The sequence below is a fragment of the Apis dorsata genome, unplaced genomic scaffold, assembly GCF_000469605.1.
Source record: "Apis dorsata unplaced genomic scaffold, Apis dorsata 1.3 scaffold_99, whole genome shotgun sequence".
In the NCBI taxonomy this organism is placed as follows: Eukaryota; Metazoa; Arthropoda; class Insecta; order Hymenoptera; family Apidae; genus Apis; species Apis dorsata.
The window spans coordinates 1,643,307-1,669,979 of NW_006263397.1; the positions used below are offsets into that span (position 1 = coordinate 1,643,307).

Consider the following 26,673-nt stretch of genomic DNA (forward strand, 5'->3'; position numbering starts at 1 on the left):
GGTTCGACTATGCAAGATGCAATCCGCGCGAGATGTTGCGAAATTGACTTTCAATTTTGCATTGGACGGCCTTGAATAGATAAACTGCCGATAGACTAAAAATGTCGAATCGCGGTCGAACAGAGAAGCAGGAAACGATACCTTGAAAGTTGTTGTCGAAGCGGTTACGAAAGAGAGGCTTTTAAATAAGATATTTTTCTCAGACTGGTCCATTTTTCTCCTCCTTTACCCCGGTTTTTGTTATTTATTCGACGAGCGACACGGGGGATCGAATAATACGATTCGAACTCTCGTTTGCGAAACTGCGAGCTTCTCTATTCCTTCGAACGATAACACACCTGTATCGCGTTGCCATCATCCGAGCAACTGTTGAAACTTCGCTCTCGTAGGTAGAAGGCTAAGTTGATCGTAAAGAATAAATCAAGCTAGTAATCGTTGCAGTAATAAATTCAAATTTATGTTTTATATTTTGATCGATCCACTTGTGTCTAATCTTATCCACTTGAGTCTCTGAGATAGATTGTAAACACGTACGGTTTAACCTCGTTTTCAAGATTGAAGTAAAAGTAAGAAATAAAGAAGAAGAAAAAACACTATGCTGTCGTTTCCAATCTCAATTGAACAACTTATTCGATAACAATTTTCGAACAATTTATTTACGATACATCCTTACGAATTGTTTAAAGATTTAAACAAAGGCATCTCACATATTTTCACGCAGAGAGAAACACAAAGGACCGATAATCGAAGCCGTACCGTTCGAACGAAAATCATAAGATTTGCATCTTAATAATCGAAAGTGTCCGATCCGAATGAATGGAAAACTGGTCTCGAACACGCGGCAACTAACTTATAACATGCGCACGTTGCATGCACGTTGCCGGTCTTTGTTCTGCTTTTCCTCTGAAGGAATTCCGCTAGAAATCTTTCCGATAGAGAAACAGGGCGCGGTGGCCATTTTTCCTTACTCATCATCATTATATATAACGTATATAATACGCACACATGTAATGGAGTATATAAAACTGTTGAAGCCGGTCGGAAATGGATCAGTAGCCGACCGTGGATCGCGAGGAAAATTCCTGGAAGAATAGCAAGGGAAGAAAAAGAAGATTCGTCTAAGGAGACAGCCATGAAGTTGCCGGTAAGCTCGGAAACTTTATTGTAGATCGTCGAGAGGGGTACCTGTTACGAGAAGAGAGAAAGAAAGAGAGAGAGAGAGAGAGAGAGAGAGAGAGAGAGAGGAATCCGTGCAGTAGTTCCTGATGAGAAAACTTTAATCTGTTAGCTCGTAATGCACTTTCGTGTCGTCCGTGAAATATGAACGGCTCCCCGTCTCTCTGACCAATGTTCCGTTGATATATAGAGCGGCACGGTGTTGGCTGGCAGTCGGATAATTGAAACGTATGGCCGCGTTTCTGTAACTTTGATCAAGATGGGTAATCCATTGATTCCGTTTAAATACGTCGGATTATTGTCACGGCACGGTTTTGATAATAACGTTGCGACGACGAGTGTACGACGACGGTGTAATTTCATCGAGGGGGAGGAACGTAATATGAGAATATTTTCGAGAATGTTTCCCAGGGAACAAAGATTTGTCACGCTTGGACATTTTTCATTAAACTTCTTCGCGAAGATCTCCATGATCTCGCGATAAAAATTCTCGTCCCCTATGAAAAACTCTATGAAGATTTTTATATCGTCTAAATTTCTCAAACGAACGATGATATCCTTCCTTCGATGAGTTTCACGATTTCGAATTTCTCCCTGGGAGGAATCATTCCCTGTACACTATGATGACGCGTTCATCGGAAAACTTTATCGAATCTCTCGAATATATTGTTCTCGAATACGTATACGCGTGGACAAGGAAACGAAGGATGGATCACGCGGTGGTTAAAAATCGGTTGTCCACATCGACGCGAAGAAAAAAATTGGTGGACGTTAGGTAACGGAATTGGTCGTTGGTTGGGTGCCATTTGCCACAGAATTGCGCGGATTGGATGGGTAATGTTCAAAGTTATTAACACGGGTGTGGTTACTATTACGGGGGAGGGGATAATGGACTTCTCGAGTGTTAAACTTGAGAGAGAAGGAAGTGATATATCGAGGGGCCTAAATTCCTCGGGTGTTGGGCAAATGGAAGGTCAAAGTTCAAACTCTGATTCATTTAAACGGCTGATAGATTCGATGAGCAATGGAAGCGAAGGATATAATTGTATAACTCCTTCCCGAATATTCGAGATACGATGTCGAAAGTGTATCGTGGAGAAATGGGAATGAAAATGGGAGTGAACGTACGGTGAAATGTATTATTATTGTCGAGCATTATTATGCTTTTGATCTTTCATTTCTTTTGATCAATGATATTTTGTTGCGCAATAACAAATGATTTTATTTGTCGAATGCATCATTCTGTTTACTTCTTTTATCGTAATAATATCAAATTTCCCGGGAATTATTCGCACGTGTCTAACCACTCCACGTGCCAGTGTTATCTCCTATCTAAAACTTTCCTATAAAAAAAAAAATTAAGTCTACAAGAAACGAACATTTCCATGTTCCATGATTATAATTGTATTCACTCGTGCTGACATTAACGAAAGATATCCAACAAGATATCGTTAACAAGAAAGGGACATTTATGGGGCGGAGATTAGACGAAAAGCATTTCAACCGTTATTGTGCTACAACAGCCCACGTTGAAACGTTGGTTGAAAACTCGTCCCAATAAATCACGCCTCGTTCATTTTTCCAGCTTTTGCAGCTCGCGATATCGATTCTCTTAACTGTTCCCGCCAGCAGCTGGCCTTATCGCGGCACGGTGGGCGACAGAGAATCGACGGTGTTGGTCGGCCCAGTTTACGGACTGTCACCTGTGAGCCTGTTGCCCGCAAAACCGGAGCTTTTGGGGACGGTGATCCGTGGCCCTGCGACGGGAACCACGTTCGTCGAGGGATCCTCCTCCGGCCCCGTCACCATCGTGTCCCCTGGAACGCCCGCAAACGCACCCCGAACAACGCCATCCCCGGCGCAAAGTAATCCACCTTCAACGATAAAAGATTCGAGAATACGATTTCGCGGAAGTTTGGAGGGAGGGAGGAAATTCCATGGACGAATCCATCGACGGATTCAACGCTAATCGATTCGTTTAACCGAATCGACGACAGTATCGGCTCTTACACCGCGTACCTTTTATAGAGATACATAAAGCCAAGAATTTATGGGCAACCGGGTTTCTCCGCGGTATATTACGAATTTAATAGGTTCATAAATTCAAGCGCGTTCGAGGGAGCACGCGTAGCAGCCGAGAGCCAGATTAACATAAATTCGCTCTTTTACCTTTTTCCGCTTTTAATTGCCTTTCTACTTTGTTGGAATAAGACATATATTCGTGTTGCATACGTATTACGCGCATATATACAAGGAAAATATACGTGTATCGAGATTATCAAAAGATTCTCTCTCGTTTAATTGATATAGAGAATTTCCAATCGTTTTAAAATTAAATTATCCGAAATTATTCTTTTATAAAAATACGTTAAATCACGCTTTGACTATTTCTCGCGGTACATCTATATCGTTGCATTTTTTCCAGCCGTAGTCTCAGGTGTGCCGGAAGATACGGTGCTCATTAAAGGAGCCTCGGCTGGGGCGGTGACGTTGGTGGCCCCGTCTGACAATTCTATCGCCAATAACGCGGCGTCAGCCCAGGCTGAGGCGAAGAAAGGCGGCGGTGCAGCAGCGTCAGCTGCTGTTGCAATCGAAAATGCAGAAGAATCGTCGTCGGCGCCAATTAAGGAAACAATAGGCGTAGCGTCGGCGAACGCGGTGATAGGTCCCTCGACCGGGCCCATAATCATCGCCGGTCCAACTGCTCCCCCCCTACCTATTCCCGTTTCCACTTCCGAACAGCCAGTTGCTGCCACCGTTGTTGAGACGAATTCCGATTCTCTCAGCGTGACCTCCACCGCAACCGCCAATCTGTCAGTTTCCGGCTCGATAACGACTGTTGAACGAGCCGAGGATGAAGGGCCCGGTCTAGCGACAGGTGAGCAATTTTTCACAGCGATAGAGCATAGAGATGAAGTTGAATCTCGAGAGGAAAAACAGAATATTTCCTAAACAATGGTACATAAAATATTTTTATTCGTTACATTGCTCTTTCTATCGATAAATTTCTCAAAACTTTTTGTTAATTGAAAATATCGTTTCTCGTTAGACAGAAGAGTAAAAGAATCGAATCTCTATCCTTGTTGCATGGAACACGATAACATGATTGTTACATAAAACGGTTCAAAAAATCTCAAATATACTGTGCTATATATTTAGTTTTTATTTAATTTGCACAAAAAGTATCGAGAATGAATCTGCTCCTTTTTTTGGAAAGAAAATAATCAATCTTTAAATTCAATCGAAAATAAATCAAACCTCATTTACATCTTATTTACATTTCTTAGATGCAGACATTCCAAGATCAACAATAATTGAATTACCGTTCCCTCGATATCGATACCCATGTATAATCGATCTATTTACAGATAGCACGGAATCAAGGAAGATCGAGGGTACGGCATCAAGCACGAGCAGCGTGACGACCACTTCCGGGAGCATCACTACAGCATCCGCAACAGCGAGAGTTAATTTGATTTCACCAGCGTCTACGATCGCGGTCGGTCCCTTAAGTAACGTCGTCGTATCGCCGACGAAAGCATCGTCCGCGATAGTTTCCGGCCCCTTGGGTACCGTTTCCACCGCAAGTGTATCTTCGCTGGATCAGATCAAGACGCCTCTTCATCCATTGTAGAGCGAATCTCGCGCATCCTCCCTTTACCTGGTACCTTGGTCTCGACTTGTCGAGTCGATCGACAAAATACCCACGATCAATTATTCCTATAGATCGTTTCTAAGGTGAGCGTTTTACATAGGCGCGATTTTTCATAGGCAAATGCACGCGTTGACATTGCGTTGGCGATCGACGAGGGGGAAGGATAACAAGGAGATCGACTTTGCATGCGACTTGGCATTGATGGCCGCTCCATTCAATACAATGGAGAGATTATTATTTTTTTCTATCTTGTCCGAGCATAGTACTACGGATTTTTGTGTTGTAATAAAGACTTGCTAATATGGATAAGAAGCCTGATGTCCGTTTTTGTTTCTCTTCTTCCGAATATTTTCAAGGGGGAATTGGGTCAACAACGTTGATGCAATGTTGCAGTTACACTGCGTTTCAATTTTTAATAAGAAAGGGTAAAACGTGTTTTGTACATTGTTGTATAGGAAAATAGTATAACAGTTTGACGAAGTTTATATTTATCACGTTTAGTTATCCGCGATTGGAGCAATCCGGTGGATCTGGCGCAATCTCCAGTTTGGGTTAAACAAGCCGAACCTTAACCATACGATTAAGCTTGAAACTCAATTATTGCTGTGCCGCTTTCACTAGGTAAACGAACTTATCGAATCGTATCGCTATGAACTTTTGCCATATGTAGTTGTACTCGTCTGTTTTTCCAGGCTTTTTCTTGGTCATTGTGATCGACGTATTTTGAATGATCGAAAGCTGGAAATTTTTTTTTTTATTACTTTTAAAAAACTTTAAGAATGCAAGCTACGTTGTAAGAGGATTCGAAGAATATCGTATAATTTATTCATTTATTCAATTTTTTAAACGAGGCAAAATTATAATTAATGAAGATTATTTGAAAAATTGTTGTTTTCCGTGGAAAAGAAAAATGCAAGAGGTATAACAAGTTGAGATCAATTTTAAATTTCCATAATCATTTGCAACTACGTATAAGACGTTAATAAAGTTTTATAAATGTTTCCTCTTAATTATATATTATATTTTTTTATCGCGAAAGAAACGGTAAAACTTCTTTGATTACCTAACATATTTACTATAAACTAAAAGAATTTGCAAATTAGTATTACCTACAATCTAATTAATTATTCATAATCTTGCTCGTTTCAAATGTAAAAATATGTTTCTAGATCAGGTAAGAAAACTTTCATTAATATTTATAAATATAGAATAGTTAACACCGTCGAAGAATAATTAGATTTTTAAAATAAAATCTTATTTTTCTTCGATATATCATCCTCAATATTTCCCTCTAACACGAATTTTTTTTTAACTTCGCTTGCAGCCGATGCTGAACATGACTTTGGAAAAAGTAATTCTTTGAATCTCGAAAAAATTGAAATTGCAGATAAAGATTGAAAAGTGGAAAAGAAATTATATCTTCGAAATAATGTTTCTCAATTAACTTTTAAAGAGGAATATTACAAACATTTTACGCTATCGCGTATAAAATTATATTTATCATCAATTATGAGATATAACGCGATAACAAATATTGGAATCGACGTAAATCAAGAACAAGTCGATTCGTTTCGTTTAAATTGCAAATTCTCCCGATATTGAAACTTTTCGCATAACCATTACGCCTCTTTAATTTCAATTTATCACTTGGTCCATCTTCCACGAAGTGAACGACACATTTTATAGCTAGAAACTCGAGAAGTGCAAAATTTATATACTTCTAGACAGAATGGCGAAAAATAAAATAAGAAAAATTAATTTTCTTCCAATCAAATGACAAATAAAAAAACTTCATCAGAAGATATTACTGTTCAAATATTACTTTTATAAGTACTTTATTATTCAAATAATTCGAATGAAAATGGACAACGATAATACCATGCATACTTTTTTTTCATTTTTCACGATTTATTGGAACATATGAATAGTCATGATTCGATACAACACGTATGGGAATTGGAGAAAAATTCGTAAGACGGAAATAAAATAAAACAGAAATATATCGAATTGGATATTGCCACGCGCTGACAACGCGATTTTATAATATTTGGAGTAACAAAAAGACACGCGTTCTCGTGTGATTTTTCGAAAATAAACAAGCAGTTTCGTGGAATGAATCAAAATAAAAGATTTATCGAACGGTTAAATGAAAATATATTTTTTCTGTTCGAATATTTTTTAAACGACGCATCGTTGGAATATTGATTTCATAGCTGAATATTATTATTTTATCTTGAAGTAAATGTCTGTCGGGTAAAGATATCTTAAAAAGAAATTCATTCAAAAATTTATATTTTTTTAAATAAATTCTTCACTTTTTCAATAAAGTTTCAATAAATTTTTCGAGATACAATAGAATTTTACATTGAAAAATATTAAAATATTTTCTTACAAAAAAATTCTCATTCAAAATATGAAAACATATTGAAATTTCAGGAATTAATCTCATTCTTTTGAAGAGATTTTTTTCGTCAAAAAAACTTTCTATTCAAATAAAAATTTTCCAAAGTGAAATTCACTTTGGAAAATTAATTTAATTTAATTTTTCATGAGCAATTTTTCACTATGCATAACGACGACATTCATTCGAAATATCATTTCACTTCACCGTGATTATTACATTAAAATTCTATATTCGAAATGGTAAATGATCGCACCATTAAACGTATTTTTCCACGGTTTTCTCTATTGAAAAGTGTGAAAATGAATCGCGCATGAAAGCGTTTGTGAATCGAGATTACCATGACCCTGATATGAAATTCTACGATAGCCTAGAGGAACATCATGACTCGTTGCAATTTTACCATTCTCCTCCCCTCGTTAAATGAATGTTACACCTAGGATCATGGCCGGCTAAGTGAACAATACCTGATTCAACGAACGACATAAACATCCCTTACAGAATGGTGTCGTTTAATGAAACGAACGTAACAATGAGATCCTTTTGCCTCGCGTAACTATTTTCCATTTTATCCATTCTACCCTTTTCTCCTATAAATCAGCCAGCTCTTCCCTCGTTACATTGTGTGATCACGAACGATTGTTGAGGAGGAAAATTGAAATGTTAATTGAAACGAATGTTTGATGGATGGAACAAATATGGAAGACATTTCGATGAATTTTTTTGGTAATGGTATTAATGATCAAGAAAATGAAAATGAAAGAAAGACGATCTTGTCTGATCTTTTTTATCATCTTGAACTCTTTAGTTAAAAGGAAAAGATATTATAGAACATTCTGCTCTAAGAGATTCAATCTTAGAATTAAATAGACAATTCATTCTTCCACTTTGTTAAATCTTATTTCATTTCAAAATATAAGAGCAGTTTTTTCATTCCATGAATAACTTAGAAGTAACTTTTAAAAATAATTTAAAGACAATTTAAGATTAAATTTGTCTATTCTTTATTTGGTAATGCATCTTCTTATATTACTTTCTTGAAAAAAATTTTTCCATCCAATCAATTTCTCGTTATCAGATTATCATTTACTTTTCAAACTGGAAAAAGAACATACATATTACACTCACATTATTTCTTTCGTTGTGTGAGTAACGAATTCTCTACGCTCCTCCATAAATTTTATAAAATCTAACATACTTCCTTGTTCCAGATTCGACTCCTCTCTCAACGCGGAACTCATCGAAATCTATTATTCATCGAAACCAAAAAAAAAAAAAGAAAGAAAAAGCCAATTATATGACACGTTGAATCGAAACAGTAACGTCACTCCTCGAAAACGTTTATCGGTGGAACGAGGTGACAATAGCGCGACGGAAATTAATTCGACATTGCCAGTCGACACCAGTTTCATCCCCTCTTCTTCTCGTCCAATCGGCATGTTGCATCGTGCGAATACGGGACGGTGAGGGAGGACAATGAATCCCGATAAACGGGGCAATTTTACGGTAACACGGAGAAAAACATCGGGGGCGCTGCACGCTGGTAATTCTCGTAATGGCGTAACACGCTCCAGGGGGAGGGTTGGATTCACTTTGCACTAATGCACACCGATCTACGACAAAGCCAGCCTCGAGGATCCCGAAAATAATAATAGGGTTTTTATCGCGTTAAAGTAAGCTTTGTTGCAATTAATACAATAATATTCAGCACACGAACGTGATGTTTCATCGATAGTGATGGAAGTGTGCTTATATATCGTAATAAAATATTCATTTCATTCTGTGACGTTTGATCCTCGTGGCATTTATTTGCCTCGTTTTGAAACAAGGTTTTTCAATTGTAAATGGTTTCATATCGGAATGAAAGTTATTCAATTATGAATAAGTCTTTTTTAGTTAGTAATTAAAAGAGGGTGAGAGAAGTATATTTTTATATTTAGAATTATAAATGAGAAACGAAACGATAATAATTTTATTATCCATTTTTCGGCTCGTAATTGTTTAAAAAAACAGTTTGCTTGGTTTACAAATATATTTTATAAAAACGTGAAAATATAATGTTACTTTTAAAATATTAAAAATAATTTGATTTAACATTTTATGGTGGGATATGATTGCTGCCATTACTATACATCGATATTAATGACCGAAGTTCAGTGTTCGATACTTAACGATTGGACAACCATATTAATGGACCAAGTTTTCGAAACGATAGGAACAAATTTAAGAGGGGAATAAATTTTGACAGTGAGAAAAGAGGATTTTGATGGATGGGAATTTTTCGATACGGAATGGAATTTCTAAAGGAAACCAGAAAGAGGAGCGTGATTTCCGCCTGACGTGATGCACCTCGGTGAATGCAGTGAATTTCTAAGTATCCTTCTCTCTTTCTCTATTATCGCTGCGATAATAAATCGCTGTCGAATCGACTACGAGAAACGACTTTAAACATCATTGTTCTCTTCGAAACGAGGATATTCTCTACGATTGACAACTTCTGTCCATACCCTGGGAAACTTCTTAAAACAAGGTACGGTTAATTATCAATTCGATCTAGAAATAGACATACTTATACATACCAATCTTCAATATTTAATTCGTAATTTATATCTAATATATAATAACGTTTTAGCCAATGGATCGAAAATACAGCATCGTTTGCCGCTAGATGTCTCTGTTACGAATACAAGAATCACAAGTATCACTTTTCTTTCTATTTCTCGTGCTCAACGATATATATTAAACGTAATTAACACGACACCTTGGCTGACTCGTGTCCACGCTATCTACCCTTTGAAACTCGTTAACTAGTTTTTTCTTTCTTTCTTTTCTTTTTTTTTATCACGAGATACTATCGACTCGGGTCACGGCCGAGAGACACGAGCATTATCTTCATCGACCGCGGGGAGATTCGACATCAAAGGTCGTTACGGTAGATTGCATGGAATGCCGTCATTGTCTCGTAAAAGATTGCCTTTAAAACGAAACGTAAAGCACGTAAAAGACTGTAAAGAGGGAAAGGGAATGACGAAAGGAGAGAGAGAGAGATATGCGTGACACGTCTTTGTTATCTTGTGAAAATAGACTCCAGACACGTTGATAGGCGAACGAGCGTAATTTTTTCCAAAACAGGGGAAATATACAGGTGGCGTGATATCCCCGATCGAAAAACGGAAGCTCTCGACGTGGTGGCTATTCATCATACGGCTATCAGTCAGAAACAGAGATACATCGGCCGTTCGTGACTTCGTGAACATCGCTGATAACAATGCCAACTTTGCAACTGCGACCGCGATAACAGACCTAGTTCATGAATGGGACGTCGGTTAACGCAGATACGTCGGATGGGTTTAGTCAAGTTTTCGGATTGTTACTTATGATCTCGATAAAAGGACGTATCGAATGATTTTTTTTTTCAAATTAACGAGTTTAAGGGTAAATATGAATAGGATATCGATTTACATATTCGATCTGAATTAATTAATCAAAATCAAATTTCGATAGCAATCAAACTCGAGGCTGCATTGAGGAAAAAATGTTCTTCCTAATAATACACTCGTTAAAATCGATGAAACGTGTCTTTATATAATTATCAAAATTTATATTTATACATATACTCGAATCAAGTCTTATGAAATAACAAATATAAATTAGCATAAATCTCAAAATTTTAACCCTTTCACGTCGATGAACATTTTATGTACACGGAATAAATCATTGGTAAAGTAAGAAATGGGAAGTAAGAAATCGTAAATCGAGGCTGATGCGAGTGAAAGTGCGCATTTAGATGCTATCTGCCACCTCTGTTTACCATTTCCCTCTTCGACACTTTTACGAATTCACGGTGTCGTTTTCAGCTCTTCTTATCGATCGTAGCCGATGCCAACCATTGGTTTCCCATTCATCCTCGTTACGATCGTTGCTACTCCTTCTTTTACCCGTTTAATTTGACTTTCAAATAAGGTAAGGTAACCGTCGAACGCCACTCCCATTAAATAAACGTTAACTTCACATTTTATATCACTTTCCTCCACTTGCAACGAAATCAATCGATCAAAGTCTCGGATATTTAAGTCGACGAACCAGCCAGGATCCACCCTCCTCCCCAATTCTATTTCAAATAGAATTTCAGATCTTAAGTTTGATCGGATATCCTTTACAGATCGAGCCAACGAGATCTTTGACTAAATTTAACTCAAGTGTGATCGATGGATTCTCTTTCTCTTGTATTCTACGTGTGCATTGCACGTTTACATTATCCATCCACTTTTGTTGTCCAGTTTCAGCTTAATTCATCGTTTACAGTTCAAGAAGCACGAATAATCTAATCGTTTCGAGGTTAATGGAAAAACAATAGCAGGAGGATGAGCTCTTTCATCGGTGTTCGATAAATTTCCGATATACCGGAAGTGCTGTGGTACTTGGATTCAGGTAAAGGATAGATGTTTAATCAAGGGTTAAATTAACTGGTATGAACTGTCTCGATTCCATGTTTCGTTTTATTGACAGTTAAAAGTCGAGTTTTCGGTAACTGCTCGCTTAAATTTTTTAAATTTGACAGAAAATCGAATCGCGTTTGACTCTCTTATCGACGGAATGTCAGAATTTGATCGAGATCAAAAAATTATTTATTTAAGTATTTTTCGAGTGGAAAAAGTGGAAGTAAATATTTCTCTATCAATCTTTCTTACTTCTTACGTGCCATTTAAGGAAAAATTAAGGAATTTTCCATTACCAATATTGGGCTTCCATTATCAATATATTTTAATTTAGTATAACGAGTCGTACTTCTATATTTTTTTTACATCTGAAATTCATGATGTAATGCAACTTCTATGATGTAATGAAAGAGAAAGATGCTTCAGAGGTTTCAGAAATTAAAAGAGAAAATTTCAACGTAAACGCACCATAGAGAAGGTCTATTTATTGGCTCGATTCAATCGCCATCGATTTTCAAAGATATCAGCTTTAACTTGTTATTCTCGTTGTAACTAACCATTTAATACTACAATAGGGTTGAAAAAACGTGGCTATAAATTGATCAAAAACGGTCGTGAGTTAGAAAAATTCGATGGGAGAATAAATGGATATTGGAAATAATTGATCGATATGTTTCTATCGATTGAAATATGTACACTCACATGTTCATAAATTGTTAGATATTTAATTCCAAATAGTAATATATTAATAATTTATTTATTTATTGATTCTTATAGCTTCTTATAAATTTAATTATATTATTATTATATATTATTATTGTAATATGATATTAAGAGGAAATATTGTAAACGTATTAAGAGGAATATTATTTTAAATATTAATAAAATAAATAAAATAATTCGAGTAATATCCGAGAGACAGATTAATTCAAATCCAAATTTTATCGAAATAATGAATTATTATATTTTTTATTAAATAATAAAAATTTATTTCAAGTTAGATTCAAGCATATTTATTTTCTTTTCAAATTTTATAATTTATAATTGGAAATGGAATGATTGGAGAAATATTAAATAAATGTTTGGAAATTTACAACTGTTTTTAATAAAAACATGAACGTATTAACACAGGTAATAACAGTTTAATGTTTAAAATAAACGTCTGATGACTTATGGACAAGAGTGTACGTACAGTTCCAAACAGCTTATTTCCATCCGTCCAAAAATTAAACTAAAATCTACGTAACATTTAAAGCTCTCTCTCTCTCTCTCTCTCTCTCTCTTTCTCTCTCCTCTCTCTCTTTCCATTTCAAAGCGCTTCAACGTTCGCTTTAACGTTGCATGGCCGACGTTTTAATAATATGACTGTTATTTAAAAGATGCCCATCCATCGAGAGCAGAGTTTAATTACGCGTGATTACGAAACGGTAATTAGTAATTCCGTTTCGTGGACGCGCATCTGTTTGTCCGAAGGTTCGTCATCGCGTTTAGAACCGTCGATCGTGGAAATGATATTTAATGGACGAACAGTTTCATCCTGGAGCATTGGTTATAAATTATATCAGACACGTTATGGCCTGTTCCTCTCTTAATATGACACGCGATGGCAATTTGTACCCCATTATGACCGCTTTCTATTACGCATAACTACGAATCGCATTTCCTCATGTTAACCAATTGCTGTACAAGGCTTCATCGTACTTGATCGAAATCCTGAAATGGAAAAACAGCCTATTCCGTTAATTAATCGGATAGAGGTAATTGCATCGAAAAATAGACGAACATCGATGCCTCCATAAAATCGGAGATAATGAAGATGAATTTGTACACTTTGAGTTAACAATTGAAATTTACGTGGTGTATATTACGTAACTAATAAGAAGAGTTTGAATAAATATCCTTACTTAACGTTTAACATAAAAAAAAATAAATTATAAATAATCGTTACTCTCTTTTCTAATATTCTTTATTTTTTTTTAGCTTTGAAGATGATGATTAAGTCAAATAAGAGATATATAATGATCGAGGAAAAGGAAAGAGTGAAAATTGAGTAAGAAATTTTTTTCCATGAATCTTGTTTCGATAACTTTTTCAATTCTCTGCAATTAAAACAAGGTAAATAATTCATATTTCTAAATAAATTTCAAATTTTTCTAAATACCAAAATATTTAATATTCAATTATTATATGCAGCTGTTCAATGTTAAGTAAATTTGGTAAATGAAAAAAAAAAACAAGTTATATTTCTCTTATCAAAGAAACAATTTTTAGTTATTCGATATAACTAAAAATGTATTTCATCGGGATGGGGAAATTCTTTTAAAACTTCAGCCGGAAAGCACGGAGAATTTCCTGCGGATATTCCGAGGAATCCGGGCAAGAACGGAAGTCGGATACGGAAGTCACCGCTTGAAATAAGCCTGCAGTTTGCTTTCGCCTTGGAGTAGTTGGACAACCACGTCTCGTGCCAACAACTTTACTACAATATCGTCTTTCTACGATTCCTCTTTGTTAGTCTGGTTTCCTGTTATTGCTCAATTCCTGGTCTGACACTATTCTTCATTTATTTCAAGGAAAAGTCGGATAGATCGTAACTAATGCTTTTAATTTTAATTAAAGAATAATAATTATTACTCATGCTTTTTAACTTATATATTTCTTTTTTTAAGTAGATTTTAGAAACATCATTTCAAAAAGATATTTTCTTCTTTAAATAATTAAAATACGTTTCAAGTTACGTGATTATTTTTAAAAAATATGCCATTTAAAAAATTTTGCAATGAATAAAATATGCAATTCGTTAGCGTTAGCTTGAAAGAATGTAACATATACAGTTAAATTATTTCCTCTTTGCAATCATTGTTTTTGCTGTGTATAATTAATTATAATTACAGAGGAAGGGAACTTTTTCACAGTTTACTGATCAGCTTATATCAAAATTACGTATCTTTTTTTTTTTTTTTTAATTTTTCGAATCTTTTCAAACAGAGAAAATTAGTAATTCAAAATAAAATATAAAAATTCGTATAGAAAGCAGCGATATTAAATTGCGGAAGCGGAAGTACTTAATTAAAACTTTGAATGGAAATGAGTTCAAAATATAAAAAGAGAATTCCAATATCAGGAAGAATCTTTTTTTTTTTTTATGTGTGATTTACAACATTCCAGAATATGCTTGTATAAGTGTAAAAAACAAATAAGAAAAAAAGAAAGAAAAAAAGAAAAAAAGAAAAAAAGAAAGAAAGAAAAAAAAAGAAATTCCATAGATCCAATATAGAGAAAATCAGTGAAAGTTGCAGAGGAATTGCCGAGTTCGAGCTTGTCGCCATCCTCCGGATATGCAAGCAACTAGCTCGTTCAATCCAGATTGTAACTAACTGTTCGAAACTGCATTTCCTACGATTTATCAACGGGTTTGTGTCTTGGCTAAACCTGTAATCCCGATCCACACGGAAATATAAATATCGTGGGACCTGTTGCGCTTTGCGCACCATCGATGTTGGCACATCCAGGCCAAGTTGAAAGTGGTAGTAGCATCACAGAAGAACTTGGCGAGATTCTGAAAATCTTACAGTAACTTTCTGGATCATTGAATATGTTTAAAATTACGTATCACTTTTCTTTCGTGAAGTTTTTTAATAATTTTGATAGAAGTCCTCGAGGATTTTAATATTTTTATCAGTTTCAATCACAGTTTTAATTGAAATCTTAATTGTATAAATGGTACTGTGTTCTTCAGTTAAAATATCGTATGCAGCATTTTGGAAAACTTGGGAAAGTTTCGTTATTTTCCTTTCTTTCCTGTCTTCTTTTAGTTAACATAGATAAATTGAATTTGACTCTAGATTCTTGCAAAGTACATAGAGTTATCTAATTTTATTTAAAATTTAAAAGAACACATGGAACTTAAATGTAAATTAAAGAATAACAAAATGTTGGATAGGATATTTTAAGTAAGGAAGGTAGTATTGTTTGTTTCTTTTAATTCTTTAAATTATTATTTATACATACAGGTTTAAAAATTGTTAACTGAGATATAATATCTTGATTCACTATGATACGTGGATGCACTTATTCAAAATTTATTACAGGTGATAGAGAATCGTTAAGAAAGGATGGACGAAGAAAACTTCTTTCGTTTTACGATTAGTTTTCCTTATTCCCTGTTCGCCTACAGGATGGATAATAAAAGAGGCAATAACTAGTAGACTTTCATAACAGGCACTAACCTCATGACGCTCCTTTCCTCGTATGTTCCTTCCTGAAAACTTTTGAACCGTCTGTTTTTCTTGTGCTCGTAAAAAAGATACCAACCTACTATAATTTTTCCATTTATAAGCACGACGTGGATTTCATAACGATAATATAATAATTTTTTTCCCTTCTTTTTGAACTTACAAGCGTTCCTCGTTTCGAATTTCATCGACTTTATATGGAGGGAAAGAGCAGAAAGTTATAAATACGGGTATAAAATCTTCATAATTTATCTTAATATTAATCCAAACGATAATTTGAAACTTTCATAAATTGACTATTTCTGTTTCATCGTAAATCTTGGAATTTTCATCTGGCTACAAATAAGGTTATTTTCAGATTCGAGACACATTGAATTTTCTATATTTAAACATTTAACGAGACGAATTATAAGGAACGAGGTGAGAAGTCAATTTGCATTGTAGAAAAACAAGGAAGGAAGTTGGTACAGAGGTAGTAGATGATTTGCAACGGCGAATTGAAAGTTATAAGTCATGGCCTTTTCAACCCTGGAGCAACTCCCTCCCAGAAGATTGAATTTTACTTTAACGTTACTTGAAAAGTCGTTACTGTTTCCTGTACTTTAACGTATTTTCGAGTTGCAACAAAAGACAAAGGTAAAGAATTCGTTAATATCGCTTCTACAGTTGAAAGATATAAATCATAACACGAATGCCATGAATAATGAAGTTTTTTCGCTAAAAAAAGTTTCCGAAAGTGTTTATATATTTTTCATATTTCAATTTTTTACATTAAAATTTTTAAATTTATGTAATATTTATTAATTTTTCATTTATATTTTTGATCGAGATAATAAGGTATGAAATTAAAAAAAAAATTATAATTTTTTCCAAATGTAATAGATAAAAGATATTGAAAGATATTATATTTTTTTTTAGAATTCGAAATATTTTAATAAGAATAAAAATTCGATAAAAGGAAAATATTTTATGTTTAATTATTATTTCTTAAAATATTAAACAGAGCACGTGGGAAGGCGCATGTGTAACACACGCAGGAGCACGTGGCTGGCTCGAGCCGCGATTCGGTCGATTTCGGATAGTTTCGTAAGTCGACGGTAGAAGGATCGGTGGCAGTCGCGCGCCGGCCGCTGCCTCGATAGGGTGTTTGTATTTACGTCGCCGCGATGAAAATTTGGCCGCCATAGAGGTTATGTTTACGCGTGCCGCGGTAACCAAATCAACGACGCATGCCCTTCTGCGTCCATCTTTTCGAAAATCCTTCACCGATCGCCACGTGCCTGTCGAGAAATCCATTGACTTCCTACGACATCGCGTCCCTTGGTGCACGGAGCATCTTGACAACTCTTGATATATCCAGACTTTCGTGAGTACAATATTCCATCAATCCTATTCTATTTTTTATATCTCTGTATTATCTGTATTATATTCATATAACGATTTGATAAACGAATCATTATGATTTGGAATATCGTAACGTTGAACATTGATTTGGACGTGACATTTATGAGCAGAGTTTAAACATGGCGATCGTATTTGCCAATCAAACGTATTAGTTTGACCACTCGAACTATTTACGCGGTATTTCTCTTCGAATATCACGATCGAAATATTCTCAAGTAGCCACCAGAGTGCTCTAATTGTACCGTATCGTGTAAAATAATACGAAATCAATTATATCTTTTGTATTTTTCGCATATATAATTTCATTTTAACGTAAATCGTGATACGTAATTGAAATACGCATCGTAAATACGTAGAAATTTTTTCTGAATCGGATAAATAAACACAACACAAAATTCATAACACACGTGTCGCCGTATTCCTAGAAAACGAAACATATGCTACACTGAGTCATGTGACATGACTCATCCCGATACTTTTTCACGTTGTATTCGTATTCGCGTATTCGTTTAATATTTTTTCCACGTGATTTGTCGCGTTCGAAGAAATGATTTATTTCGATATATTAGAGTCGTTCGATTATGCGAATCAGTTGTGCGTAGTGATTATAAATAAAATATAATGCCGGAATAATAGTGTGAGTTTTAATATTGTTCAATCGCTTATAATCTCGCCGCAAACAAAGAGCTCGGGACGAGATGAATTATAATGTCGAACATATTTTGAAACTTGGTCCAATAATAATTTACAATTGACCATTCGAATCGAGTTTTCCTGCGCGACAGATGCATTCACGCGTAATTCACGAATAAATTATATCATGCGTGTACAAATGATGCTAGTTAAACGACTGGTGATCATTGTTATTGGGTGAAATTTGCTTGAAAAAGTTAATGGCGGAAATTTATCATCTTGTTATATACGGGCTTTTTATTAGAAAACTCGGTGGTAATTAATCGATTAGGTAATTAGCTACGCGTTTTATTAAACTTTTTGTTCATGAAAGAATCGATCTCTTTATTCATCAAGGTCTACGATAATTTTCTTTGTTTCACATAAAGTAGATATTAATCTCTTAAGTTGCTGCATAATGAATTTTGTTCCCAAATAAATAGCATTATAAATATTTTTATTTTAAAACTTGTTTTAAAATAAAAATTCTTAATCAAAATAGAATTTTTAAACATTCTTAATTGTTTCTTAAATAAATTGCATTCTTATTGTTGGTGGTTAATTTTAGAGATCAGATGGATAAAAAGAACGGAACAAAATTGATTAACAAATATATTATTCTATTAATAAATTTAATTGACTACAAATAAATTTAATTGAACGTTATAACTAACTAATTTTAAAAAATAATCGTTGTATCGCGAAATTATTTATAAACTAAATACTTCGTATATTTCGTAAAAAAAGAAAAAGCAGCATTTTTATCAGCTAACAATCCGTCAATTGTCAGTCAAATTAAATTCGATCCACGATTTATTCCCGTTCCAAGTGATCGTCGCGATTGAATTTTGATCTCGCGAGAAGGTAGACGAAAAACATGAGGAGAGGTATTCTTTATTAAATTTTCTCAGAGGTTCGTGATCCATAGAAACGTTGCGCGGATTTATTAGACTATATTATCATTCTGAATCGTGAAATCGAGTTAATGAGAAATATATTTAATAATTTTTCATAAGTTTAAAATTAAAAAAAAAAAAAAGAAATAGGAAAAAGAAGCGAACAAGCGATAAATATAAATTTGTCGACGTCGAGCACAGGTCGAATTTGGTGTTTCGCCACGCGATATATTTAAATTTTTCATCCGTTTATTTTATACGGTCTGCTACATAATTTCCCGAATCTCTCGATGGACACGTGACTGGATAACTCTGGTTGGTAGAAAAAAAAAAAAAGAAAAAAAAAAAAAAAAAAAAAAAAAAAAAGAAAAAAAAAAAAAAAGAAAAAAAAAAAAAAAGAAAAAAAAAAAAAAAAGAAAAAAAAGAAAAGGGACAATGTTCGCAATCGATGAAGCTATTGTAAGAGCTGACGTAACCATCCACTGTCGAGTCTTTTGCGGAATTGCCCGCATAAGCGAAAATCAGTCCTCGTCGATCGTGATGCGAAATGTTGCAAAATTTCCCTTTGACGGTGCACGCTTTCATTCATGGCTGGTTCGAATATTAGAATCGTGCTCTGGAATAAGAATCTCTTTGTTCAATGTTCGATCGATAATTTTTTTTTTTTTAATTTAAAATAATGGATCCTGTTTCTTTTTTGACACGAATTACCATAGTATATTCGCTTTCTTTTTTTTTATTTTTTTTATATTTCTTTTTCAAAGAAATGTGCTTGTCTCTATGAGATATAGGTTAAATAGATAAAGAAATGTCGATCCAACATTTCCCTTCTTATCTTCTTATCCCAGGCTCTCTAAGATGATCTCGCCAAGATGCTTCGAACAATCATAAATCACAAAAGAAAGGGTAGCTGATAAAGGTGTTGAACACCAAAGAGAATATATAGGGAGAGAGGGGAGAGGAAGTGAGAGCAATTGAAAAAGAAGAAGAGATATTCAAAGGGCGACCATTCCTCCTTTCTTTCCCAAACTTTTCTTATCTCTCGTATCAATTGTTTTTTTTTTTTTCTTCTTTCTTCTTTCTTCCCGTTCTCGATTAGAAAGTTTCTATTATTGTTACGAATTACGATGGATGAAGTAACGAAGTGAATAGGAAAATTTTAATCAAAGGAGGAAAAACGTTATTTATCTTGGATGTGCGACATTCTTTGTCCGAATAACCCTATTACGGCTTTTTCAATTACCTCATCTATTTTCGAGACAATCACATGGAATTGCAAAATCGCGCCAGAAAATTTATTCCACGTGTCTCTCCCGCTCTCTCTCTCTCTCTCTCTCTCTCTCTCTCTCTCTCTTTTGTTCATTTAATCCCTCGTTTTCTATTAAATTATTCCATCAAATATTCAATAAATCAAAATTTGGTAAACAATCCTTGCTTCGAGCAATCGATGGCTCACATTCCCAATTAATCGCGAGCACTGGTAATAATCAAAGAAAAATCTCTACGTAATAAATACTCTCCTCTTCGTGATTTCGAATTACTTTTTTAAATAATACATATTCCAAAAGCCAAGAGAGAGAGAGAGAGAGATTCCTCATATTTTTTTCATGTATTTTCTCGTCGAGAAACTAATATTTATTTTAACGTGTAAACAATGTTATTCGCCGAAGAGGAATCGCGGGAGTAGACGTGGAAGCTGGCCGTGTAAAAACTTAGTTTTAACATGAAAATACAGAGATCGAGAGGAAAGGGAGTCGCCGTTGAGTCTACAAACTGAAATATGTACGTATCCTCGAATATACACGAAAGTAGTTGCATTGTTTTTTCGGGGTCGACAGAAAGAAGAGCATGCAACTCTCTCGGAATTTCTTTCTTGACCCGAGAAACAATCGTTACATTGAATTAAAGTCGAATAAAACGTCCACTTGCCTTCGAAACTATCGGTAAACGCGGCCAGACAATGACGTTGTTTTCATGATTTTATTTCTTTACAGACTTGAATAACGTGTAACGAGGTACTTTCGCCTCGATCGAACCACGATCTCGAATTTTAGAATGCATGCATAAGGATTGGCGAGTAAAAAGATAGAGAAATAAAATCGTTTTGAAATTGTTTTCGATAAATCTTTTATATATTTTATCGAGTATTATTTTACAATCGGAGAATTCAAATAGACAACGAATAGGAACGAATTAAACGTAATTAAGGATAAGAAGGATTTTGTTGATCGATCGTCAAAAACTTGTGACTAATTTTAAAACTAGATCGCGCGATATCAGGATAGCTCGAGATGAAATAAATTGAACGAAATCCCTAAGACAAATTCCTTGACCTAGTATATAAGAGTCGCAACGACTGGATAGTTACAAGAAAAATAGTGAGCTATCGTCCATTTCTTTTAAACGATGTGTTATCCTTGTAAAAATCTTTGTAAAGACAAACTTATATATTAGGTCGATTTGTCCCAACAGCTTCCGTAAATTTTATTAAAATATAACGACGCTTATATTCTAGTTTTTAGGATTAAATACACGGTGCTCTAATATATGTAATCTTCCTACAAAATTCTTTAAATTTTTATAATCGTAAAATATATTATCATTATACATGGATTCTTTCCATAATTTCACAATCGAAATGTAGAAATGTTTGTAAGAAACGCACGCCTATCCAGATATATATACATTATAACATAGCACTGACATTTCAAAATATCGGTTTTAAACAAAAAGTAGAAAAATTAATTAAAAATTAATTAATCGTGGGAAAAAACGCGAAACGATACTCGAACCTCGAATCTCAATTTTTCCTTTTTTTTTTTAATTGTTTCGTGTTTATACGTTTCATTTGTGGCGGGTGTTTATATGCAGCATGACGCCTCGTTAAAAATGATTTAACGAAAATGCGAGAATGCGTGGATAAATTTCATTTTCAAAGAGTGACGGTTCGAAGCAAGCAAGGGTTTGTTGTAAACGCGAATGGGAACGCAATGTTTGCGACGATAAATTCAGACCTCGAGAGTGCTCCAGGGATCGCGTGCAAAATGTAAATTCCGTAACAAAACTCGCAGAATCGCCGCTCGGCTTCTGGGGCCAATGAGAAACATTGGGGCGGGTTTCGAAGCACGCGATACGGGTCACCGACGTGCACTCGCGCAAAGTGAAAATATTCCGGAATTTCTTGCAGCCACCAGCTTCCCTCTCCCCCTTTCATTCACGCTTCATTTAAAGAAACCTGGCACGCTTTCAGTTTCCGTTCCGCGAATGCGAACTTCGCGAGGCGAAGTTTTTAATTGGGTAAGAAACATCTGTAAGGGAGGATTTAATTTTAATCCGTGAAATAAGGTTTTCAGAAGAATCGAAATTACTTGGAATTTTTCGATCGATCGAGACACTTGACAAAATGAAATGGAACGAGCTAATGAAATTATCTGAAAATTATTTAATTGCAAGGTTTAATATGAGAAAATTTTTTTCAGAAATTACGTCGAAGTGTCTTATAATTTTTTGAACCATCGAGACGTTCAAGATATAAAGATAAGATATAAAGAAAAATTAATTTCGAAGTTTCATTCGGGAAGGGAGGGATTAAGAAATTAGTGAAAATGATTCTCGTTACTTTGACAACGATTTTCTTTGTGGATATAATTTATCAATCTATCACAAACGCGAAATAAACGCTTGGATAATTCGATAATTCAGTTCTGCCACTCTAGCACGTCTGCTCATATTAATTCATGGTAATTATCTGGCCGACTTGTAATAAAGCAGAAAGCTGCAATGGCATCGTCGATACTTATGCCATAAATTTTAAAGCGATTACTTATGATTGCCAGATTGCCAATTACGTTATTTGTTTCATAAACACGCGAACAACGAAGAATTTGAAGCATCGTACAAAAGCTGGTAAAGATTTCACGAGTTTCGTACTAACAGCGTTATAAAATCCATGGAAAATTCTAAATTACAGAAGAAAAAAGAAAAAAAAAAAAGAAATGTTAATACGCTCGTAATCTTCTTGAATATTAAACCATTCTTAAATCATCTTAGCTTAAATATGGAGAAAAAAAAAAAACGTTGTTCGTTTGAAACAAATTATGGAAAAAATCGGAGGGAAGAAATAGTTATACAAGAGGGAAGGAGAAAATTATGAAAATCCGTGGCAAGTTCTCTTTCTTTTCTTTATTTTAAAATTATGTAGAATATTTTTAAAGTATCCTCTATCAAATATGCAAATTTGATTTATTTTAAATTTGATTTATTTAAAAGAGGATATTTTCGTTGGCATTCAATATCAATATCGGCTTTTTAAATTTTTTAACAATTTTCTATGATTAAAAAAATCTTAATTATAGAATATTATTTTATACTTATATTAAAAAAATAAATAAAATATAAGTATAAAATTAGGAGCGAAATTATTAATAATGACATAAGAATCATTATTCATTTTTTCCTCATCGCAGTGTATTTTAAAATCTTGAAATGGATCTATTTTAATCCATTTTAATTCATTTTAGAAGAAATAAATTCTTACGTAAATTCTCCGTATAATTTACGATTCGAATGGGGGCGAGAAAAAAAAAAAATTAAATTAAATATCCATGCGAAAAATTGCTTAAAATTAAATCACTACCAAAGAAGGATCACCAAATTTATTAAATATTTAAATACAATTTTTTCGATTAAAATTTCACACATCGATTATTAGGAAATATTAATTTAATGCGATAAAGTCTACTGCGACGGAATATTTAAAAGCTTGCTCTTTGCTTTAAAACAAACAAAAGAGAATTATCCACGGAATGTTTGCTGAAACCAAATTCCAATGTACTCTAGTTATTATCGCGCCAAGTTTATGCATTAACGTCATCCCTCCTCGTTGCCTCCTCTTACGCGTGCATACCACTTTCCCCTGCGATCTTTGTTGCGTTGCAGCGGCGAATTATAGAAGCTGCAAGCTCATCCAACCTTTGTTAATCTTGCTTTCAGGTAAATGCGCAGGAGCGTGGTGTGTGCCGGCCCTCGGACGTGATTTGGTGGTGGTGTGCGTGTAAAGGGCCAACGAGTGAGGCCGCAACGGTGAGCATTCGAGATGAGCTATGAATTTAGGCTGCCTGGTAGCCATCGTCTTTGTGCATCAGCTGCTGTCCGACGCCACAGCGCTACCCTCAGTCGTCAAGATTGGTGAGTCGATTCTATCTATCTACTTTCGACTTTTCGGTTTTCGTTGGTTTCTTTTGCTCAGGCTTTAAAAAAAATATCGAGCCTTTCTCTGAATTTATTTTAGTTTATTTATTATTTTTTATCGAGAAATTGTTTGTATAGAAAATTATGTACTCGAAGCCACGAAGGGTTTTGAGATTTCGTAGTTTTTTAGATTTATTTTAGATTTTTTCCTTTTTTTCGAATTGTCAAAATTATTGGGAATTAAAAGAAATTCTTTAAAATTATAAAATATCTAAAAAATTATATACTCAAACGGAGGGTTTTGAGATTTCGGAGTTTTTTAGATTTGAATAGAACACCGGGGATTAATTTAATTAGCAAAAATTATCACGTAGATTCCGCGATCACTTTCTCTCGAATTGTCAAAATTATTGGGAATTAAAAGAAATTCTTTCTTCCTTTCTTTTTCAAATTGCTAAAATTGTGGAAAGAAAATAAAAGCTCTCAATTTTTGCAACTTCCTGTACAATGTGCTAACATCCTCTGAGAAAACATGAACGGATAAAAGGATTGTCATACGCACACACAGCAACAAACATGTCAACGAAGGTAAAGTAACCAAGCACATTGTAATCCCCAAGAAGAAACTTGTGTATAGAGAAACAAAGTAGAGTAGAAAAGTCTTACATTTTAAAAGGGGAATTAGCGAAAGATCGTGAAAGGTCTCGTTTTCCTCGAGTAACACTCCTCTCTCTCCCTCGATCTTGTTTTCCCCCTTCTTCTGTGGTTTCACAACAATTCACTCACACTTCGTTTCCCCCTCGCGAACGCTTTTACGCTTTGCTTAAAATATTCGCAATTTTGCCCTGACTTTGTTCATCAAAACGATCGTGCTCGACGTGGAAAAGGGTCATGGAATCTGCGAAATGTGAAATAAAACTCGCCTCGTCGTTAGTATTCCGACGATCGTAAAGCTGGGGCTGTAACTCGATAAATTGAACTTCTTAATGCAATCCTGTGAAGTTCTGACCGGCTACTTCGTCCGGTTGAGTAATTGTCGAGTAATAAAAGTACGTGACCACGTTGATCATGAGTAATTTCGAATATTTCGTAGTTGGAATAATGGGAGTTGAAGGTTCGATAAAAATGTGTTTGTACTCCGTTAAAAGCTTTCTGATAGGAAATGTCAACATTCCGTTAGGTGCTATTTGGATTGGAGATATCTTCGCGAAAGTGGATGAAAGTAGCCTTGTAAATTTGTTGTTGAGATTTGTGATTAAACATCTTGGATAATATTTGTTCTTCTTAATAATTTCAAGGAATAAGATAGTGATAGTAAATAAAGATAAAAGAAACTTTTTTTATTTTTTATATAAAAAAAAGAATATTTCATTGCAAGAACTTTTCACGTTTTAGTAATATAAATATAATTGTTTGGCATTGATTGAAAAATTTATATTTTAAGTCAATTTTCAATGCCAAGCAATATGTGCATTTTATAATTATATTTGGTATAAAATTAGAATCAAAACTAACATATAAATAAACTCACTATCTTATCCTTTTTTATTTCGTGCAATTATAAATTTCAAAATTACATGCTTTTTTTAGCTTCTTCGTATTTTCTCCAATATTAAGGCAATATTTAGGTCATAAACGTGTACAGGAAAGTCGTATATCGCTATTTATCTCATATAATTATTAATTATTAATCGTTAACTGTCGAACATCTGCTATACCTTGTTCCATTTGGCGTTGAAATTTGATTTCCACTGTTGGATGTCCCAAAGGCGGAAGTTGGGATCACATAGGAGAGTTCTTTAGGCAGAAGGTGAAGCTAGACAAAGTGCAGACGCGCTTAAGTATTCTCGCAAAGAAAGGGGTTGTTCGCGTGTTAAGTCAATCAATTAGATAGGATCGATAATTTTCATTGAGCGCATCGAAGTTCGTGGTTTGGCGAAGCTCAGGAGTTTAGCGAACCTCGATAAAACTTGCTTCCTTAATTCGATAAGCTTCGAGAAATTGTCTCGAATTTTTTTTAACTGTTTCATCTTCGAAAGGATCGTCAAATTCGATGGAGATAGTTTGATTCATTGATCATGTTCGAGCAATATATAGTTCGCAATCTTTGTTGTAGACAGTGATGTAGATACATTTTGTGCAAATGATATTTAATAATACGTACAAATTTGCACAAAAATCGTCATTTTCCAAAATTTTCGATTTATTTCCAGCGAGGAATATCGTGTCTGTTATCTTGCCAAATTGGTCCCGCAATTTGCGTGATCGAGTGAATCGTTCGGAATGGAATAAGGGCTTTGAAGGGCTCGACATTTGCCGCAACAAGATCGAGGTCTTTAGGTGAACGAGAAGACCAGTTAATGGTTCCACCATAAATCATTTAATAACGAACATTAGTCCATGGTTACTGTGCCAGGAATGTGGCACAATCTCTTTCCGTTTTTCATCCGATTCTCATTTATTATAAAAATTATTATTCGATATTCGAGAGGAATTCAAACATATTACTCCCTATGTTTGAAATTTGAAATTAATTCTTCTGAGTTTTTTTTTTTTTTTTTGAATATAAAAATTTGTTTCATAATGAGGAGGAAGATATTTCATT

The 26,673-nt window shown here is 34.5% G+C and overlaps 2 protein-coding genes across 8 annotated transcripts in view; both read left to right on the top strand.

The window, feature by feature from the left end:
- Positions 1 to 5,144, top strand: part of LOC102676904 (flocculation protein FLO11-like) — a 5,492-nt gene extending 348 nt beyond the window's left edge. The window contains exons 2-5 of the mRNA XM_006612199.2: positions 910 to 1,144; positions 2,762 to 3,041; positions 3,602 to 4,054; positions 4,545 to 5,144. Of these exons, the coding sequence (XP_006612262.2) occupies positions 910 to 1,144; positions 2,762 to 3,041; positions 3,602 to 4,054; positions 4,545 to 4,810 (1,234 nt within the window). The 3' untranslated portion in view covers positions 4,811 to 5,144. The remainder of the gene's footprint in view (positions 1 to 909; positions 1,145 to 2,761; positions 3,042 to 3,601; positions 4,055 to 4,544) is intronic.
- Positions 5,145 to 16,982: 11,838 nt separating this feature from the next.
- LOC102677513 (glutamate receptor ionotropic, kainate 2-like) overlaps positions 16,983 to 26,673 on the top strand; it is a 124,989-nt gene continuing 115,298 nt past the window's right edge. For 3 of the 7 annotated variants that reach the window (XR_004149886.1, XR_421222.2, XM_006612206.2), the window contains exons 1-2: positions 16,983 to 17,272; positions 23,871 to 24,065. Coding sequence is in view for 5 of the 7 variants with exons in the window: in XM_006612206.2 (XP_006612269.1) it covers positions 23,981 to 24,065 (85 nt within the window). In the remaining 2 variants the exon portion in view is untranslated. The remainder of the gene's footprint in view (positions 17,273 to 23,870; positions 24,066 to 26,673) is intronic. The other 4 variants (XM_006612203.2, XM_006612205.2, XM_006612204.2 and 1 more) reach the window with 2 other exon arrangements.